This window comes from Tenrec ecaudatus, chromosome 6 (genome assembly GCF_050624435.1).
Source record: "Tenrec ecaudatus isolate mTenEca1 chromosome 6, mTenEca1.hap1, whole genome shotgun sequence".
Classification (NCBI taxonomy): domain Eukaryota; kingdom Metazoa; phylum Chordata; class Mammalia; order Afrosoricida; family Tenrecidae; genus Tenrec; species Tenrec ecaudatus.
The window spans coordinates 20,798,002-20,819,296 of record NC_134535.1 but is presented as its reverse complement, the minus strand read 5'-3'; the positions used below and the strand labels follow the sequence as shown (position 1 = coordinate 20,819,296).

At 42.6% G+C, this 21,295-nt stretch overlaps 1 protein-coding gene across 1 annotated transcript in view; it reads left to right on the top strand.

The window, feature by feature from the left end:
- The window catches only part of C6H12orf75 (chromosome 6 C12orf75 homolog), a 63,812-nt gene that overhangs the window by 23,816 nt on the left and 18,701 nt on the right, over positions 1-21,295 (top strand). Inside the window, exon 2 of the mRNA XM_075553201.1 lies at positions 1,148-1,172. Coding sequence (XP_075409316.1) covers positions 1,148-1,172 — 25 coding nt within the window. The remainder of the gene's footprint in view (positions 1-1,147; positions 1,173-21,295) is intronic.

Below are 21,295 nucleotides of genomic sequence, written 5' to 3'. Positions count from 1 at the left end.
CGTGCAGCTCCTTCCAAGTTAGGCCAGTGTCCTGATTCATTTAAGCCACTGCCTTCATTTTCTCTGACAACCTTACTTTTGTGTTCAGTTGGTCCCTGACTCATGGTGGATCATGCACAGTGGAATAAAATGCTGCCCAGCCATGCACCATCACACGAGAGGCTGTAGATTGGCTCGACAGTGCTTTCATTGGCTTATTTGGGGGGAATGAGGTTTCCAGGATTTAATTTCTAGTTTGTCTCAGTCTGAAAGGTCTGCTGATGTCTGTTCAGCGTCATAGCTATCTACCAGTTTCTCCTGATGGACGGACGCATGTAGCTGCTCCATAGCCGGGACTTAAACAAGGTCTCCGCTTGGAAGGCAAGGGTCATCCCCTGAACCAGGTGGTGGCATAGCGGGACTTCTCATGGTGACTTGTAGGCACCAACTCAGAGGGCATGGAGGTTGGAAAAGAAAATGCTCCTTAAAGTCTATTTGTTCCCTCGGATGAAAAAGGAGAAGATTGGATGAACTGAGTGGTAAAGTCCCTTTCAAAACGAATACATGTGCTCCCTTTTGACCCATTTTCAATTTGTACCAGTTTTTATTATGTTCTGGTATCTTTTCAGCGGAGAAGGGAGATGTTTCCGTTTTATTTTGTGCTTTATTTCCTTTTACTGTTTTGAATGTTTTTTCTTTATAAGAGATTGAGGGCAGTAATCCTACAGAGAGAGGAATTGGATGAAAAGTTTCTAAGGGTGATGACCGGGGAGGTTGGGGGAAATAGGGACCTAATAATAAAGATACAAGAAAGGGGAAATATGTTCTAAAATTAATTGTGGTAATGGTTGAATAACAACTCTTTTTAATATGTTCACCCTATTGAATGGCATATGTAAATTATATGTCAAAATGGTTAAAATGAAAACAAAACAGAAAAAAAACCCCAAATGCCTGGTGATTTATAGGAATTGTTAAAAATGGCAGAATTCCCTTAAGATGTAAACTTTTAAATTTTCTTGCTCTCCGTTGTCCTTTCTGAAATGGTATTTTAAAAAGTCACACTCTCAACTTGTCTCTTTTGGAATATTATTCTAGTTCAGTATTTGGCTTAAATTTGTTGTAGCAAGATTATCACACTGACACAATTATCTTTCCACCCCTCTAGGCCCTGCAGGAGCGGCTAAGGATGCGTAAGTACTTGATATTATGATTCTTTAAACTCTGCGAGGAAGACATGCTTTTCCAAGCTTCAGATGTCTGCACATGTGGCTGAAAAGGCATGAGAACGCTTCCTGTTACTGTGCACATACAAGACTGGCATGCACTTAAAACTAAGGTGCTATTGAAGAATGTCTTTATTTGTGACTTTTATTTTAGCCTCTCAGTCGACCTGACACCTTAGTTCAGAACTCAAAGAAAATGCACAATTTGAACTCTGTTTCCTTATGCAATTAGGTGGTGATCTCTTGTAATTAGAAGCCAGGGACTGTGCAGTCGTTAAGCACTGTTAGTGAGCAGTGTCTTAGAGTTAGCCAGTGTGCATAGGCTTGGTCAACCATCTAGCAGGTGTCGCTGGAGACTGTTCAGCCAGCATTAGTTGTTTGAGTGACACAAACATGTGACTGTTCAACATGCTCATCATGGAGCAGACCTATTGACCACCCGGACCCCCACACCAAACCCCCTGGTACTGAATCAACTCTGACTCCCAGCAATCTGACAGAAGGGTCCTGAGATCGTTATGGGAGCAGACAGTCTCATCTTTCTCCCTTGGAGTGGCTGGTGGGTTTGTATTGCCAACTTTGTGGTTAGCATGCCAACACTTAACCCTCTGTGCCTCCAGGGTTCCTTATTCTAGGTATACCAAGGTCATTGTAATGGCTTATGCTTTAAGAGGGTCAAGTGATTGCCTAATGGGGCTAGATTCTACCCTTCTGTCCAACCAACACTTCGTTTACGTGTCAAGACTGAGGACTCTGCACACACAGCCAGAGGATATGAACAGATCTAGTATTCACATAACAAGGCTTTCTGGGAAGAGCAGGACAGGTTCCCAAATTGGTTCATGTAGCTTGAGAGAAAGGAAGGGTGAGTGACTTAGCTTTTTGTTGGGGTTAAGGATTGGGGCTAGGGTTCCTATGCACTGTATGTTCACCAATGAAGTGTTCTGTATGGGTTGTTAGAAGAGTTGTAAAAGCCTCCAATAAAATGATCTTATAATAATAATAATTGTGGAATTCCCATTCTTCGCAGGGCTATCCATAGTTTGTTATAAACCACACAGTTGAAAGTCTATGGAATAGTCAGTAAAACACAATCCGACTTTCTGTGATGCTCACCTTCCCTACATGATCGCTGAAGACAAAATGGGTGTATAAGCAAACATCGTGAAGAAAGCTGATGGTGCCCGGCTATAAAAAGATATAGCGTCTGGGGTCTTAAAGGCTTGAAGATAAACAAGCGGCCATCTAGCTCAGAAGCAACAAAGCCCACATGGAAGAAACTCACCAGCCTGTGTGATCATGGGAATAGGAAGGGCACTTATGGTTTAGCCTTAAACTGTCAGACTCTGGATAGGATGGAAAGAAACACTAAAATCAGAGGGTGAGTAAATTCAAGGAGTAAGTGGGAAGCTGAATCCTGCTAAACAAGACTCCCCTCCAAGCCCAAGTGACACATGCTTTCTCGTCTCCTTGCCTCTGCTTTTCCCACAGCCTGGAATGGCCTTTCCTCCAACTCTGCTTATCAAATCTGCATCTGTTCTTTGGGGCCAATAACTTATTCTTTGTCAAAAGTATTTCCTGATCTCCCAACTCAAAATTTAGTGTCTTTATTCTTCTGAGCACTTACAGCATTCTATATCTTTCTTATATCCTGGGTAACTTAGAACCATTTATGTTCTCGTCATTTCCCCTTTGGGAATTGAAGGAGATGAAATGTCCTTTCCACCTTAATGTCTCCTTCAGTTATTGGGGACAATGTTCATGCTTTGAACATCAACCAAACCAAACTTACTGCCATTGAGTCTATTGCAATTCATATTGACCCCATTGGACTGAATAGAACTGGCCCTTTGGGTTTCCAAGACTTTAACTCTTTTTTTTTCACCATCAGTTTAATTTACTGCTTTCTTTCTAAGAAATATTTTTATTGCCATATACTTCACACATCATAACAATTGTTGAGTCATATTAAGAAGAGTTGTGCCATCATCACCACAATCAATTTTAGAACAATTTCTTCTTGTACTTGGTATTAGCTCCCCATTCTTCCCCGTCTTCCCCTGCCATGCCAATAACCAAAATCCAAACTCACTGCTCTCAAGTCGATGGCGACTCATAGTGACCCTGTTGGATAGAGTAGAACTGCCCCTAGGAGTTCCTGAGACAGTAACTGTTCATGGGAGTAGGATTCCCTGTCTTTCTCCTGTGGAGCAGCTGGAAGTTTCAAACTGCTGACCTTGTAGATTGCAGCTCAAGGCTTAATCACTGCGCCATCCAGGCTTCCTTGTCATGCCACTAGGGAATTACTAATACAGTTACTGCCTCTATTGATTTACTTGTCCTAGATTTCAGATATAGAAAATCATACAAAACACAAATGAGAAACAAACAAACGAGCAATCGAAACCTAACAACAATGACTGGGCAAAACAGAAAAGCTTTAACCAAAAAGGAAGCAGTGAAAATTAAAAGCTGAACCCACTTAAAAATGCATCAAAAGGGAGATCAAACGATAAGGTATTACGTTTTAAACTAACTACATCTGCCATCATTGACTTGACAATGCTCTTTCTGGTCGCAGACCATTCACAGCCCTGTTTAGAGGGGATTCACCGGAGGCTTCTACGTGTGGACCCTCCACGTGGACCTTGGGTTCTCACTGTCATTCATAACCTTCTGCAAGCCACGTGTTCACAAATTTAGCTCTGATACCACTCCTTCCTTCAGATTTGATGTTATTATTGACAACCATTGGATTGCACAGGCTGGTCTGCTTCTTCCTTGTTGACTTATTTGACACCTCCCTTATTTGACTTATTTGACACCTGTTTGTTGGAAGACAAGCCTGTGAGACCCCAGACATTATTCTTTCTGACAGCCAGGCACCATCTAGTTTCTTCATCACACTTTGCTACAGTGGCCATACCTGCCGCCAGGGATCACTTCACGAGGGTGAGTATCGGGTGTCATGCAGTAGTTCAGATCTTTACACATGTCAATCACTTCATCTTTCTGACGCTGAGCAGGGGCTGGGTCAGAACCACTACTCTTGCGGTTAGCAGTGCAACGCACAACCCACAATACCGCTGGGGCTTTCAACAGCCAAGAAACCAAACTGAACGCAGCGTCAGTGAGTTGATTCTGACTCAAAGCAACTCCATAGGACAGGATAGGTCTGCCCTGCCCTTTGGGTTTCCAAGGCCGTAAATCTCTACAGAAGCCAAGTATTATGTCTTTATCTCACAGATCAACTTTGAGTTTCCTATTTTGATTAACAGCTGTATGCTTTACCAGCTGTGGCACCAGGACTCTTAATTATATTTTAGAGGCACGGACATTTCTAATGTAATTTAATGATCCATTTTGAGACATTTTTGTTGACATAATTATTCCGGATGTGATAGGCCATTTTGGTTACTTTAAAAATACTGAATTATCCAGGTTTTAAATTTTTGTATGCCCTAAAAATAATTTTATTAAGTACATGGCTCTTTTAATAGGAAGCATGCTAAATCCAGTTGGAAAATGTAAGGGATATTATAGCATTGCTTTTCCTTACATGTGTGTGTAGTGAATGAATGAGGAGTTAAGAGATTAAGGTGATTTAAATGTATGAAGGTTTTTTGTATTTTTTTTAAAATGGAAGTAGGCTGATCCTACATCAAAGGAAGTGGCCACAATCACATATTGGGTACTGAGAATAAAGAACGTCATGTATCTCAACCACTATCTCAGGCAATCCACTTAAGTGTATTTTGGGGAATCATATTGATTTTTGGAATTCAGAAATACTATAATTACTCCCTTAACATATGTGAATCAAAGAGGTCAGCAGCGTTCACTTTCCCTTTCTCGCCTACTTCATGTAGGCAAGAAGCCAGGATTTAGTCTTAAATAAAATGCTGTTCTCGCCCTTAAATAGGTCACTGTCTCCTGAGGTTCAAAACGCAATGTGATAAATGCAAAGTGTTAAAGTCGCTTCAGTTTAATGCCTGTCCGAGTCTTGTAGGATGAGCCAGAGGATAGTGACAGTCGAGGACAGGAGGGACCTTGAGAGGAGACATGCTGGTGTAAGGCAGTGGCTCGTCCCAGGAGAATCAGCCCATTTCTTTCTATGGGAGCCTGTGGTTTGGAACTGGGAGAGGTTGAAGATGAGGCTGATAGGTTAGGGCCAGGTTGGGTAGGGTCTCTGATACCAGGAGAATAACAGTAACTTGATTTTGTATGCATTGAAGAGCCATGAGAGTTTTACAAATGGAAGAGTGGATCATGTTTGTGTGTGTGTTGTTGTTGGGGTTTTTTTAGGGTAATAAACCCAAGGCAATGTGACACCTGGGATAAGGGTAAGGAGGGACACAGAGTGATCTTGTGAAGGTCAGGTGGGACAGGAGAAGAGATGACAGAGTAAAGCATGTTGTGAAGATAGAACTGAAAAGATGTGGTGAATGACCGGATGGGAAAGGCAAAGCCAACCGGAGGGTACTTCTGAGATGTGAAGTGCGGAAGCCCAGACAATGAGCATGTTAGGCGTTAGACGGGAAGGGGTGGGGACATCTTGGTAGTTCAGAAAACAAGTACATTTTGAAACTTATATTTCTAATTGTAAAAACAAGAAAATTAGATAAGCACAGAAAGATATTGAAAAATAATGAGAAAAAAACAACCGTGCATCTTTTTACTAGAGACTATAATTGTTAATATTGTACACTGTTTTCTACCAGATTTTTGTTGCAGTTTCTGCCTCATTGTGTTTGGATGACTTTACATACTGAAGTATGTTTTCCTTTATTTTTATTTTTACTGCCTAGAAAGGAGCCCTGGGCGGCACGGTTGGCGAAGGCTGGTGTTACTGGCACAGCTAACTGTAACGCTGGTGTTACAAACCCACCAACCTCTCTCCTCTGTTATTTCCAATCGTTTGTCTTTATTTGTAAACAGCTTTATTGGCATATCATTTATGTGCCATACAATTCAGTGATTTAAATATATTAAAGAGTTGTACAGTCCTTGCCACAACCCATTTTAGAACACTTTTGCGTACCCGTTATTATTAACTCCCCATTGCCCAACTTCCCTCGAAGCCTGTAGGAAATGGTTCCTCTAGCTCTCGTCTCTATGGCTCACTTTATCATGGATTTCCCATTCAGCGTCCATCCAAAAGAAAGCAGAAGACAATAGAAAGCAGAACACATTAAAAATGGGTCAGAAGGGAAAATGAATGATAAGATGTAAATTTTAGCCCAACCACATCTGCAGTCACACCCTTGCCAACACACACTGTCTGAGGGCAAAGACTATTCACAGCCCTGGGCCCTGGCGTGAGGGAGTTAAATAGAGGCTGACTCTCTGTGCAAACCCACCCATCTTTTTCCGAAAGAAAGACGAAGATCTTTGCTCCCATCGCGATCGACAGTCTCAGAACCCCTGTCTAGGGCCGCTGTGCATCGGGAGAGGAGACTCTGTGGCAGTGAGGAGGCATAGACTAGAAGGGAGGAGCCAGGGGAGTAAGACAAAGGTAGGCTGGTTGGAAGAAGGGTAGTCTCTGGTGAGAAAGAGGCTCATTAATGAGGAATATCCCTCAAGGTGTCGTGGTTACGCAGTGGGCTGCTATCCAAAAGGTCACCGGTTCAAAACCACCAGCCGTTTCTCCAGAGACAGGGAGCTTTCCATGTCCGTGGGGCAGGGCGGGGAAGGGAGGGGAGAAAGGGGAACTCATATCAGAGAGTTCAAGAAGAAAGAACATGTTTTGAAACTGATGGTGACGGCAATGGTGCCATTATGCTTGATTTAATTGAATCATGAACCTTACAATGTAAGAGCTCCTAATAACATGATTAAAAAAAAAAAAGAGTTACAGTCTTGAAAACTCACAGGGCCAGTCTACCCTATCCTACAGGGTTGCTCTAAGTCAGCATTAACTCAATAGCTGTGGGATTTTTTGTTTTTTAGTCCCCAAATAAGCAAGAGATATTAGAACCACAAATGGAAGGATTCACCTGAGACATTTGAAATAAGGAGGAAAGCGTGGGTGTAGAGACACAGAAGTGTAATCCTCCGCCCCTTTCTCTCCCCCTGTCCCCCATCTCTCCCTCTCCCTCCCCACGCCAAATTCAAATCACAGGGCACGACTTTATGGAACAAAACAAGAGACTCCTTTCACAAACCTGCAAAAGACCAACCATGCTTCTATTTTATTTTAGGAACTTATTCTAGCTATTTGGCACAAATAGGTAGTGTTGGGGTACTTTTGGTAGGAAATGGCAGAAGCCCAGCCTGAGCTGTCCTAAACAAACCAACAAAAGGATTATATTGGCACGTCTAATGGAAAAGCCCCGGCGGGTAAGCCATAGACACAGCTGGATCCACATAATCTAACCAAACTCTCTCCATCTCTCTCTGCCTCTTTTTGACTCCATCAGTGGGCAACTTTCTCTGAATGGTGACAGAGATGAGCCATGTATGAGCACATTAGCAGCTTGATAGGCCCTGTGAGAAAGTGCTGCCCATTTCTTACTCGTTTGAGCCATAGTACCAGGGCTAGGCTCTCATTGGCCAGTGGGGTCACATGCTTTCCCCCAATCAGTCAACTGGCCCAGGTTACTATGGGTCTCAGTAGCAAGGCCGCCGTTTATGTTCTCCACTGGAGCTAATAAGTATTCTTAGCTATATGGCTAGAGCGAGGGAGACTGGTAGTTCTTGGAGGAAAACCAGGATGCTGATGTTAAAAGGAGACTATGGATAGAAGGAACTCACCAGGGGTTTAATTCATATGGGGACCCTGCAAATGGAGTTTCAGCATCCGCTGTTAATCATAACCTGCAAACCAGAAGTTCACACTTTAAGTTAGGACACCATTCCCTCCTTCAGATTTGGGTTTCCTTATATACAGTCCTTGGATTACAGAGGTTAGTGTCCTTCTTCCGTGTGGACTTAGCTGACACCTCACTTAGACGACTGCTTGTTTAAGACAGCCCTTTAAGACCGAGACATTTCTTTCAGATCACCAGGCACTGTCTGGTTTCTTCACCGCATGTTGCTATAGCACCCACATCTTGTGCGATCTCTTTCTGAGGGCGAATATTGAACAGGGTCATGCCGTAAGAACGAATTGTTCTTAGATTGGGGCAAGAATTAAGTTCGAGCCCCTAATCCCTTCATCTCTCTCTCTATGGTTTGTATATGTCTCGGGTTCACTTTGGAAACATCATAGTCATTTTATGACAGAGAACATTAGAAGTAATCCCACGGGGGCATCAGGTGATTATAACAATCATTCTCTGCTATCGAATCAGTGCTGACTCATAGCAACACTATAAGAGTGTGTCCTCGATTTAGCCAATGGCATAGAAGTTAAAAAGACAATGTTGGGAAAATGAAGGTATGCAAGGATAGCCTGGCTTCAGACCTAAATACATGAATTCTTGACTCGCAGAGATGAAACTCTTAAGTGACTGGACGCTATTTACATGAACATTGGGGGTTGATGCCAGGGAAAATCTTCAATAGCTCTCATTCACAGAGGCCGCACCATGCCTACCAGACGCATACATGCCAGAAGAAAGCAAGGAGAGCATTCCAATAGTGAAACCAGTGTAGTCCCGGGCCCCGGCCCACTGGGCACCCTCAAAGAAAGAGTCACTGGGCCAAAGTCCATGGGCCTCCTGTCAATAGCTTATCATTCGGTCTCCCTTGTGCCCCATTTTAAAGTTGTTTCAGCTTTTAGTATTCTTCGCTTTCGTTTCCATAGGGTTTTTTCTCAGCTTTGCATTGTCGTCGTTGATTTTTGTTTGCTTCTTGTTGGTGTTTGGTATGAGTCTCTATATGAACTTCTGGATGGGTAAGTCTATAGAGACAACATCTAGATGAATCATTACCCAGGGGCGGGGCAGGGCGGGACTGGGGAAGCGAGGCGTTAACAGCGCTGAGCACGAGAAAGAAGAAAATATTCAGAAATGGATTGTGATGGTGATTGTCAATAGGATGGAACTATTAAATAAATAAATAATTAGTTTTTAATAAATATTTTAAAATTATTATCTCCCTGTCCAAAAGAAAAAAGAAATGAGAAATTGTAACTAGGCAAGCAGAAACAAAACGCATTCTGTATGCTGTTCAGTTTTTTAAAATTTACTCAAAAATAGTTATTTGTTACTTTTTAATCTCAGATATAGCATTATAAGAATTATCTTTTCAAGATATATTTCAGAGTTAAGAACAACACATATTATTATTTTAAAACTATTATCAGTTATAAAGACCATGAGTTTCATTTTGTAAAAGAACCTCTTGGCTTATGTTTTAAGGCACAGTGATAAGGATATTACAAATAAGAAACAAATATAACAAATATGTTCCAGGTAAGAAAGTAGTGTATACCCCAAAGAACTGAAAGCAAGGATTCAAAACATATCAACAACTCAAGTGCCCATTCACACATGATGGATAAAGAGAATACTGATGTTTACACAGAACGGAATGTTATTCAGGTGTAAATAGTCAGGCCTGATGCACGATGACACGGATGAACCCTGAAAACCTTGTGCTACGTGAAATAAGTCAGATGCAAAAAGACAAATGTATGGACCTGTGTCTGCAGAGCATCTCCATTCATAGCAGTTACAAAGCTGAAATATGATGGGGGACCCTTTCCTCCTCTCTGCGTGTGAGAGGGATGGGGTTACGAGGCGCTGAGAAAGCGGGACGTGGGAAGCAGAGGTTTGTGTTTCAATGCCTCCTGACAGTTTATTCGCCCTTGATCTTACATCCTTAGCATTCTCATAACAGTAACAACGCTAAGGAGTCCTCGTCGTCCTCGTTATCATCATCGTCCGTACATTAGCACCAAGACTTTCTTGGGGCTCTGAGCTCTGTCGCTGTTGTTGAAGGCGCGGTCAAGTGGCTCCTGCCTCCTGCTGACGACTCTCTGTAGTAGAGAGAGTGAAATAGGCCCCGCCGCCCTCCTGCAGCGTCCTCCCGACTGCTGTTATGTTGTCAAGGCGCGGTGATTACGCCAATCTGTCTCCTTGAGGATCTTCCTTGTTCCACTGTCCCTCCACGCTGCCAACCAGGATGTCTTTTCCAGGAACTGGTCTCTCCTGACAACATGTCCAGAGTACCTGAAATAAAACCTTGCCATCCTTGCTTCTAAGGAGCACTTTGGCTGTACTTCTACCAGGATAGACCTTTTTATTTTTTGGTAGTCAGCATGGTACTGTCAGCATTCTCCACCAGCACATAATTCCAAGGTATCAGTTCTTCAGTCTTCCTTGTTCAACGCCCAACCTGCTAGGAAGCCACTGACAATACCATGGCTTGGGTCAGGAAGAGATTAGTCCTTAAAGTAATAGCCTTGCTCTTCAACACTTCAAAACGATCTCATGAACATATTTACCCAATGCAACACGTCACTTAATCTCTTGACTGCTGCTTCCATGAGCCCGGAATCTGGATCTAACAAGATGAAATCCCAGACAACTTCAGCCTTTTCTCTGTTTATTGTGATGGTACTTATAGTCTAGTTGTGAGGATTTTGTTTTCTTGACATTAAATTGTAATCCATATTAGAGACTGAAGTCCTTAATCTTCATCAGTAAGTGGTGTCCCCCATACTCATCTCCAATACTTTATGTGCGGTACATAATTTAATACTTCGGGAATAATTTATTTCGGCAGGATCAGCACAAAGCGGACTTCTATGAGACAGAGGATGAATGTAGCAAATGTTCAAACTGCTATCCCATCCCATCATCTCACACATCAACTCCTCCTCCTTCTCCTCCTCCTCCTCTTAGTACTCTCTCTCCCATCTTTGTTCTGTAACTCACTGAAGTGTCTCACAGAACTCGTGAACTGCCAAGGACATGGCTCAGATGAATGTAGAGAATGGCAAGTTCCAAATTTGTAGGTCAGGTGTCAGTTTGGAGACTTCTACTGGGTTATATGACTGCATGGGCTGATGCACCCAAATCACCAAGTCAGGTGACAAGCTGCTGGTTCACAAAGCTGCAGAAACTGGTGAGTCTGGTTAGACGAGAGGCTATTGGTTCACGGTCTAAGAACTGGAGATGCGAAGAGAATGAGCCAGATGTGGGAACTGGAGAAAGAGAGAGGACTTGGTCAGAACATTCATATATATTAGTTAATGCAAAACCTACCCTCCAGGAAACTAAGGGTGGTAACATGAGCCAGTCCTTCCAGTAAGACACTCATGGTGCATCCCACTCTAGTTTTGTGGTGATAAGTACAGGCATAGCGCTGGGATTTATGATGAATCAGAACATGGAGGACTATCAGAGTTATGTTAGAAGGTTTGTATCACATTATAAGATGCATAACAATTTGATAAAGAAAACAATACTGTGTCATTTTACAGACTAGGAGCTGGAGCCACAGAGGTTTATTAATATAGTATGTTCAGTATCCTAGGATAACACTTGATGTGATATGGGGTACGGTTGTTAGGATTTTGGGGTGTTGAAAAGATTTGGCAGAGCCTCTCTTATGAATACCTGATTGCGGAATACCCAGTAGTGAGGGTCTCTCAGGGTTTGGAGTCGTACATTCCCACTGGTTGCCCATCACACACAGTTAGATTTCCTTAGACAATACCCAGTGGGGAGAGAGAGAGGGATGGACAGGCAGTAGGCAGTGATCAGCATGTACTGCTGAAATGCTTGTCTGCAGGGCATATGCTGGAAAGCAGGGGAAGGAAAGGCCTAAGGGGCTGCTGGGCGGGGAGGGTGGATAGAAAAAGCACGCTTCATGGGAATGGTGGACGAATCAAAGGAAAGATTCACCCCGTCCATCTCCAGGGAGTAGAACTTTCTGGCTAAGATGTCAGGTGAAGCTGTTCCAGGAGCAGCTATGAGAGTAGGTTACCAGAGTGGCAAGGAAAATTTTCCTAAGAAGTCAGCAAAATGCAAGGTAGAAGCTGGATGGGTGATCTTCTTGGATTTAAAAATTATCTAAGATAGTGGGACAAGAGGAAAATAAAAGGAAATGGAGGAAAGAACTAGGAGGCAAAGGGAATTTATAGAGGTCTAGATCAAGCAAGTTAGATACCCCAAAGGATACATGCAAACAAGCAGGTCTTGTAATTATTCCCAGGAAATAATTAGCAAATAATTAGGAAATATATTTATATATAATTGTAGGGTAATAGATCTATTTACATATATTTATATGTTAAGTATCAAGGTGGTAGATGGACATTGGGCCTCCACTCAAGTACTCCCTCAATGAAAGAAACCATTGTATAATAGCCTGGTATTCTGTTATGCTCACCTTCATGACACGATCATTGAAGACAAAATGGGTGCATAGCAAATGTGGTGAAGAAAGCTGATGGTGCCCGAGTATCAAAAGATATGGCATCTGGAGTTTTAAAGGCTTGAAGATAAACAAGCGGCCATCTAGCTAGAAGCAACAAAGCCCACATGGAAGAAGCACCCCAGCCGGTGTGATCATGAGGTACCAAGGGGATCATATATCAAGCATCAAAGACTCAGAACAAAAATTCATATCAATGTGAATGAGGGGGAGTGCGGAGTGGAGACCCAAAGCCCATCTGTAGACAATTGGAAATCCCCTTACAGAAGGGGCACAGGGAAGAGACGAGCCAGTCAGGGTGCAGTACAGCACCACTGAAACATACAGCTTTCCTCTAGTTCTTTAATGCTCCCCCACCACACACACACACTATCATTGACCCCAATTCCACCTTACAAATCCAGCTAGATCTGACCATGTACATGGGTACAGATAAGAGCTGGAAACAGGGAATCCAGGACAGATAACCCCCTCAGGACCAATAATGAGAGTGGTGATACCATGAGGAGAAGGAGTAGGTAGGGAGAGAAAAGGGGAACTGATCACAATGATCCACATATAATCCCCTCCCAGGGGGACAGACAACAGAAAAGTGGGTGAAGGGAGATATCGGTCAATGTAAGACATGAAAAATAATAATTTATAAATTATTAAGGGTTCAGAAGGAGGGAGGGTGGGGGAGGGGGGACAACAATGAGAAGCTGATACCAAGGGCTCACGTAGAAAGAAAACATTTTGAAAATGATGATGGCAACAAATGTACAAAAGTGCTGGACACAATCAAGGTATGTATGAATTGTGATAAGAGCTGTACGAGACTCCAATAAAATGATTAAAAACCAAAATATCCTCTCACCATGAAGGCGATGAATAAAGGAAATGTGGGTGAAGGGGGACAAAGAACAGTGTAAGTAAGGTATGAAATAACAATAACAATATTTAATTGATGGAGGAGACAGGAGGGTGGGAGGATGTGTGTGGGGGGGTGGACAAAGAGGAGCTTATATCAAGGGCTCCAGCAGAAAATGTCTTGGAAATGATGATGGCAACATATGTACAAATATGCTTGATACCATTGATGTATGCATTGTTATAAGAGCTGTAAGAGCCCCCAATAAAACAATGGGGAAACACACACACACACACATACACAAATAATAAAAAGCAAAAGTTATCCAAGGAAACGGTGAGCTGGGAAGACCGCGGTGGCCCAGTGGCCACAGTCTTCAGTACATGCAGGGCTGTTACAGCAGGGCTGAGACTCCCAACAAGGGCGTTACTGGGTGACAGGTCTTTGGGAGGAGGCTAGGAGCAGGCTGGCTCCAGCTTCAGTTTGGAGATAATGGGGCTTGGGAAAGCCAGTGTGTATTCTCAGGTTTTGAAAAATGTGGTACCACCGGGGAGCGGCAGGTTTTCTTCGGGCAAAGAGGTACAGTCACTGCTGAAATCACGTTCCAGCACCACGCGCTCCTCGGGAAGGGCACAGGGAGAAGAGCACAGTGAAGGGTGTTGCTATTGTGTGGCATCAAGTCAATTCAGACTCGTCATGATGTTGGGAAACAAGGGTCTGGGACGGCCTGCCACTGTTTCAGCCCTAGACAGACTAAGCTGATTTGAGAAACTCAGTTTATTTCTGCATGCACAAAAGGAGACAGGGGGGTTTGCCATCTCCACACTGCTTCAAGAAATCAGTGAAAATCAAGCGTTAGCTACCTCAAAGGATACATGCAAAACACAGGTCTTGCAATAATTCCCAGGAAATGATTAGCGAGTTTTGACATGATCACCAGGCCCCACACAAAGTAACAAAAGAAGTAGGTTTCACAGGAAAAGGAAACAAGTAAGAGCTACATTTCTCCAGGGGCTTATCAGACCAACAAGTTATATGCTGTTCTCCAGGGTTTGCCTGACCACCACCCCCTGTGGTCTCCTGATCCATTGTTTCCCTACAAGGGGCACCCAAACAAATCCTGGGATCGTGCCAGATAGAGTGAGGCTTTCCTAGTATCCCTGCCCCACCCCCCACCAGCCGAGCATCCAGCAACTCCACTTGAGTCAGCAACTCACTCTGAGTTAGTGCACCCAGTGGCATCACCTAGGAAGGTTCTCTCTGGTCACAATGAATTTTTACGTAAAAGCAGTTTCACTCAAACCTCGGTTTTGTTTTTTTTTTGGGGGGCGGGGGTGATGACTGATTTAAAAGAACAGCATATGGCTGTGAAATTTTGTTTCCTGCTCAGGAAAAATGCTGCAGAAATTGTTGAACACAGCTTACAAGGACAGCGCTATGGGAAAAACTCAAGTGTATGAGTGGTTACCTCATTTCAAGAAAGGCAAAATACTGATTGATGACAAACCTTGTTCTGGACATCCATCAACTTCCAAAGGGACAGAAATGCTGACTCATAGTACATTTGGAGTTTGTGCCACCAGATCAGATTGTTAATCAAGATTTCTGTTTAGAGATTCTGAAAAGATTGCAACAAAAAGGCCTGATTTGTGGTAGACAGCTTGAACCCTTGATATAAACTCCTCTTTCCCCCCTCCCTCTCCCACCTTCCTGTCTCCTCCATCAATTAAATATTGTTATTGTTATTTCATACCTTACACTGTTCTTTGTCCCCCTTCACCCACGTTTCAGTTATTCATTGTCTTCGTGGGGGGGAGGATATTTTGTTTTTTAATCATTTTATTGGGGTTTCACTGGTTTTGCCACCATGACAATGCACCTGCTCATACAACCATCTCAGTGCGCCAGTTTTGGGCAAAAAACAGCATGGCTCTCTTTCCCACATGCCTGACTCTCCTGACCTCATTCTGGGTGCCTTCTTTTTGTTTCCATGAATGCAGAGGGACATGAAAACACATCTATCTGATATAGAAGAGGTGGAGGAAAAAACGAGGGAGGTGCTGGTCAGCCATCCAAGCAGATGAGTTTGAAAAATGTTTCCAAGAATGGAATCACAGATTTGACAAATGTATTACGTGTGACAGAGAGTACTTTGAAGGTGATAAGGTTTTGTAAAAAATTCAATACATAACTTTAGGAAAAGATTCTGTTATTTTGAGTTACCCCCTTGAAAATGGCTTTGCTTGCTTCCTTCCTTCCTGAATTAGAACCTCCCTCCTGATGAAGTTTATTTTATTTAAAAAGTTTTTTTTTAATAAACCGTTTTATTTGGGGCTCTTACAGCTCTTATAACAATCCATATATCAAATGTATCACTGATGAAGTTTAAAAGGATTTTGTTTTTTACTGCAAGGGATGGAGCTGTTACATTTGGGAATTTTAACAAACTAAATCTGAAGTTATGATATATTTTCAGTATTTTGTTTAGCAGTAGGCTAACTCTTTCACTCCCTCTATCAATAATGACCCCATAGGACAGAGTACCATTGCTCCATAGAGCTTTGTAGGCTGTATTCTCTATAGAAGCAGATTGCCTGGTCTTCTCTCCTGTGGAGTTGCTGGTAGGTTTGGACCACAGAACTTTCAGTTAGCAGCTGAATACTTTAAAAAAATTCAATTTTAATAAATCACTTTATTGGGGAATTTTACAGTTCTTATAACAATCCATAAATCAATTATATCAAATACATTTGTACATATGTTGCCATCATCATTTCCAAAACATTTTCTTTCTACTTGAGCCCTTGGTATCAGCTCCTCTTTTTTCCCCTCCCTCATCCAGCCTCCTACCCTCATGAACCCTTGATGATTTAGAAAATTTTCATATATTATACTGTCCGATGTTTCCCTTTACCCATGTTTTTGTTTGTTCCCCGTGGGGCGGGAGGGGTTGTACATCTGTGTTGATCATTGTGATTGGTTCCTCCTTTCTCCCTCTCCTCCCCCCACCTCTACCTACCCTCATGGCATTGTTACTCTCATTATTGGTCCTGAAGGGTTCTGTATTCTGTGTGTTGAGAGCTCTTATCTTTACCAATGTACATGTTCTGGTCTAGTCGGATCTGTAAGATCCAACTAGGCTCATGATATTCAGGATATGTGTGTGTGTGTGTGTGTGTGTGTGTGTGTCTGTGTAGCATTAAAGAACTAGAGCAACGGTTCTCAACCTGTGGGTCGCGACCCCTTTGGGGGTTGAATGACCCTTTCACAGAGGTCACCCGATTCATAACAGTAGCAAAATTACAGTTATGAAGTAGCAACGAAAATAACTTTATGGCTGGAAGGTCACCGCCACATGAGGAAGTGTTTGAAAGGGTCGTGGCATGAGGAAGGTGGAGAACCACTGACTAGACGAATGTTTTGTGTTCCATCAGTGCTATACTGCACTCTGGAGCTGTTGAGTACTTAACCATTGTACCACCAGAGCTCCTTAGTAAAGGGGCAGGGAAATTATACGTCAGCTCTTGTTCCATGAGCCCTATACAAGGAGAAGTGAACACTCCCATGTTATACAGTAGCCAGTTCCTCACTGATTGACATGCCTAGGTCCACAAAACCAGGCAGTCACATGAAAATCAGCAGATGCAAAAATGGAGGATGACCAAATCAGATCACAAAATGGAGGATAAGTACATCACAGCATAACTGGCAAACCACAGGTAACCATAGCCCAGCCAAGTTGACACATAACCTCAACCAGCACAGGAGTGTACTCTCGCCCCCACCTAGGTGTTCATTACTGACAGACGTGTCATTAGACATCGATTTAATATTACTATTGTTGTGAATGTGAAATATTGAAATGAGAAAGCTAATGAGTGAGGAGTAGGTTTAATACATTATTTATAGTTTTATTGATATAAAATTCACATACCATAGTTAAGTAATTTAAAAAAAGATTTGTACATACATCATCACAATCAGTTCTAATGCACCCTCCAATGTTCATTATTTGCTCCACAATTTTCACTCCTCCTCATCCTCAAGAAACTGTTGCGTTGGTATAATACATTTTAGAAGAAAAGAAGGGGTCAATATTAACTAAGGGATTCATCCAAGAATGAGATAGATGTTTGAGATCTGTGAAGAAAGGAATGAGGTTAAGCATAGGCTAATGTCGTCTGAAAGCATATTTAATTCCATCGAAAGTTTGCAATGAAATGTTCAGTAGAATTGATTGAGACCAGTGTGAAATGCAGGAGCCAGCAGGAAAGCATCCTGCAGAACATCAACTGACTGCGTTTTCTTAGGGGTATTGTAGCATGAGTGGAAGTCAACATTGCGAGTGAGCACACCCATTCCCAAAGCTGATCATGAATGGGAGCTGACAGTGGACCATTAGAGGAGTAGCCATGGTTTCCAGAGGGGTTTGTACTACTTTTACATCTGTTCCGCTTGCAAGTCAGAACCAGACTGGTCTCCTTTGTGGCACGGCAGCCCTGGAAAAACAGAAGACAATAGGATGTTTTCTGCTTCTTAATTTATAACTAATAAGAATAGCTCTAAGTTAGAGCATCTTTCTTGATGAGTAAGTACAAAGTTATCACCTCTTTGTCACATAACTATTTAGGTGGAGGGCAAAGGGGAGTGAGCACTCTCAGAATTCTAAGGCAAACTGTGGACCGGGTAAGTTAGGAGACGCTAACTAGAGCAGCCACTCCCCTCTGAAGTGTCATCCCCATTGTGTTTGCGAGTTGACACTTGCAAGGGGAAGTCAAGAAGTATTGCTACTAGGCCTCCAGCTCATAAATGCATAGGCCCATTCCAAACAGAGCAAGTTTAAACATGTCTCTGTGATCAGTGGATGGCTGTAGACAAGTTTTCTCAGTCATACACTTATCTTGGGGTGCCTTAAAAAAAGTCCAGTCAAAATTAGCTTCTGAGGGGATCTGCGGGGCCAGTAAACTCCAAGGACAGAGGGGAGCTCAGCAGGTTTAGCAAAGCTGCACAGTGGTGTGGCAAAGAATACCGACTATCCTCCCGACTGCCAGAGGAACAAACCAACCATCTTTCCTGGGAGCATGTGCAGGATCCAGGAGTCAGAATGAGCCTTAGACGTGAGGATGGCATGTCAGACATGGTATGAGGAGAGCCCAGTCCTTGGAAAAGGACAGAATTCTTGGTAAAGGGGAGTAAAACAGAGGGATGGATTGACCCAGTGGCTGTTAACAGTGGGCCCCAACGTAGCAACAATTTTGAAGCTAGTGCAGGGCCAGGCAGTGCTTTATTTATTCTGCTGCAGAGGATTGCTCTGAGTCAGAAGTGAGTCATCAACAAACACAAGCAACCACAGCTGCCCCTCGCTCACAGCCCCTAAGCTGTTTGCACCACCCAACGGCTTCATATACCTAGTTAGGCTGACTTGATCAATATTGCTCTAGTATTGTTGTTATATTAGGCAGAAGTCTGGATTTCATATTTTGGTTATATGACTAGAACTTTTAACAGTGGAGTTTACTTGGTTGATTGAATTTGGGCTCAGTGAGTGTACACTACTCTTCTGTAATGTAAAGGGAAGGATGCCAGGGCTTAAGGGAATCGGGACGTTGGTGTGAGTTTCTCAAGTATGACCTGCTGCCCATCACTGAGCATATCTCTTTGACTAAGGCGTTGAGAAAACAGAAACATTCATGCAAAGCTCTCAGGTCCTTGTCCTCTCAGAGTGACCATGACCATGGGAGTTGCCGCCATGGAAGTGAACTCTTTGATTACAGGGTCCTAAAGGAGTGGATGCCTAGAGTTGTGGAGCTTAACCAACAATGACAAGGTGGGCACACCTTCCCAAAGGAACAGCAGAGTTGAAGTGCTAATTAAAATGTTTTATCTAGTGGAATCTTTCATAATGGCTAGTTGATTACAGTATGGTTGGGAATAAATTAGGACAGCCCTCTGGATGTGAGTTTCCTATGTACCAGTTCTGGGGGCCGAAGTACAGTGGAAAGGCAACAGTCTCTGAGCCCCATTTCTAGACCCGAACCTGACTTGGAGTCCTTTCCCTGTCGGAGCCATGAGCACTGCCACTTACGAACACCAGAGCTCCCTCCAAGTCCTCCCTGAAGGTACTTGTCCACTTACTGGGATGACTGGGCCTTGGGCAAAAGGAAGTACCTTGACCCTTTTTTTTATTACTACCAGAACAGAGACACCTTTATGAAACAAAAATATCGAAGCATAAAGGTATTATTTCTCATCATATGCTTCATCTAAATCTTCATACTTTTTATTTTTTACTATTTTGTGGATATGTTTTAAGCATGATTTAAGCTACATTCAATTATGTAAATGTATGAAAAAGAAGAGCTGTGTAATCATCACCACAATCGATTTTAAACTTTTTCATTTTTGTACTCTTTATTATTAGCTCTTCATTTCCTTCTGACCTCACCCGCCATTACCCCTAGAGACTGTCAGTCCAGCTACAGTCTTCATAGATTTACCTATCGGGATCTTATAGAATAAAAAACATACAACCTCAGCCTCCAAACCAATTACCCAATAAAACACAGAAAGACCACCATCCAAAAGAAAGAACATATTAAAAATTAAAACATTTGAAATGAGTCAAAAGGGGGAGAACAAATGATAAGATGTTAAATCTTAACCCAAGCACATCAGCCTTGATCCATTTTCCAGTACAGTCTGTCTGATAGTGATAGGAAGGCTATTACATCACTGCTCATTGGTCCAAGGGGAAGCTCTAGGGGTATAAATCTGGGGACCCTGCAAATGGCTTTTGGGCTTTAATTGTCACCCCTACCCCTTGGAAAACAGGGTGCTCAGCACTTAAGCTCTAATACCATTCCCTCCTCCAGTCTTGGATTTTCTTATTTACAATTCTTGGATCACACAGGCTGGTGTGCTTCTCTGTGAATTTGGTCTATCACCTAACTTAGATGGCTGCTTGTTTTCAAACAAGTCTTTAAGACCCCAGGCGCAGTATTTCTGATAGCCAGGTATCATCTGATCTTTTCACCACACTTTGCTAGTGCATCCATCTCTTCAGCGATCTCTTCATGAAGACAGGTATCCAGCGGGGTCACATGCCTTGACTTTTATTTATTTCCAAACCATTTTCTTAGGAGCTAACCCAGACATCATACTATTTCGTAATTCAATCACATCCAGCAGTTGTGTACAATTGCTACCAAAATCAGTTTCAAAACATTTTCTTCCTTCTTGAACTCCTTGATATCAGGTCCCCCTTACTCACCCACCCCCACCTCCCAACGTAACCCTCAGGAACCCTTATTCTTGTTGTCTCTATAGGTTCATCTATCCTGGGTTTCTTATACTGAAAAACATAAAGATTTAAGAAGGCTACCCACAACAACAAAATACAATGGAAATACACCCCAGTATGAAAAAAACCACAGAAAATATTAAAAACCAAATCAAGCTGAAAACACATCAGAGGGGAGATCAAGCAACAGGAGTTTAACCACTCAAGTCAGATTTATCATTTTAATCCACTGTACTTATCTCTCCAATACTCTGTGGCCGATGACCAGTTGATGTCCATCCCTCAATTATGCGTAGAGGGAAATCACCAGAGGCTTATTCCCTGTTGTTGAGCCTGCAGATGTATTTTAGGCTTCCACTGTCATTCATCGCCTTCTGCAAACCGGAATCTCACAATTTTAGCTCTGATATGGTTCCATTCTTTGAATTTGGATTATATCATTTACCACCCTTGCATCACTGACGCTGTCATGCTTTTTCCGTGTGGAAGTTAGTTGACGTCTCGCTTAGATGGCTGCTTGTTTAAAAACAAGCTTTTGGTGTCTTGGCCTTTTTGAGATTTCTAGAGACTGAATTTTCTGTCATTAAGTGGGATCCTGACTCGTAACAAGCC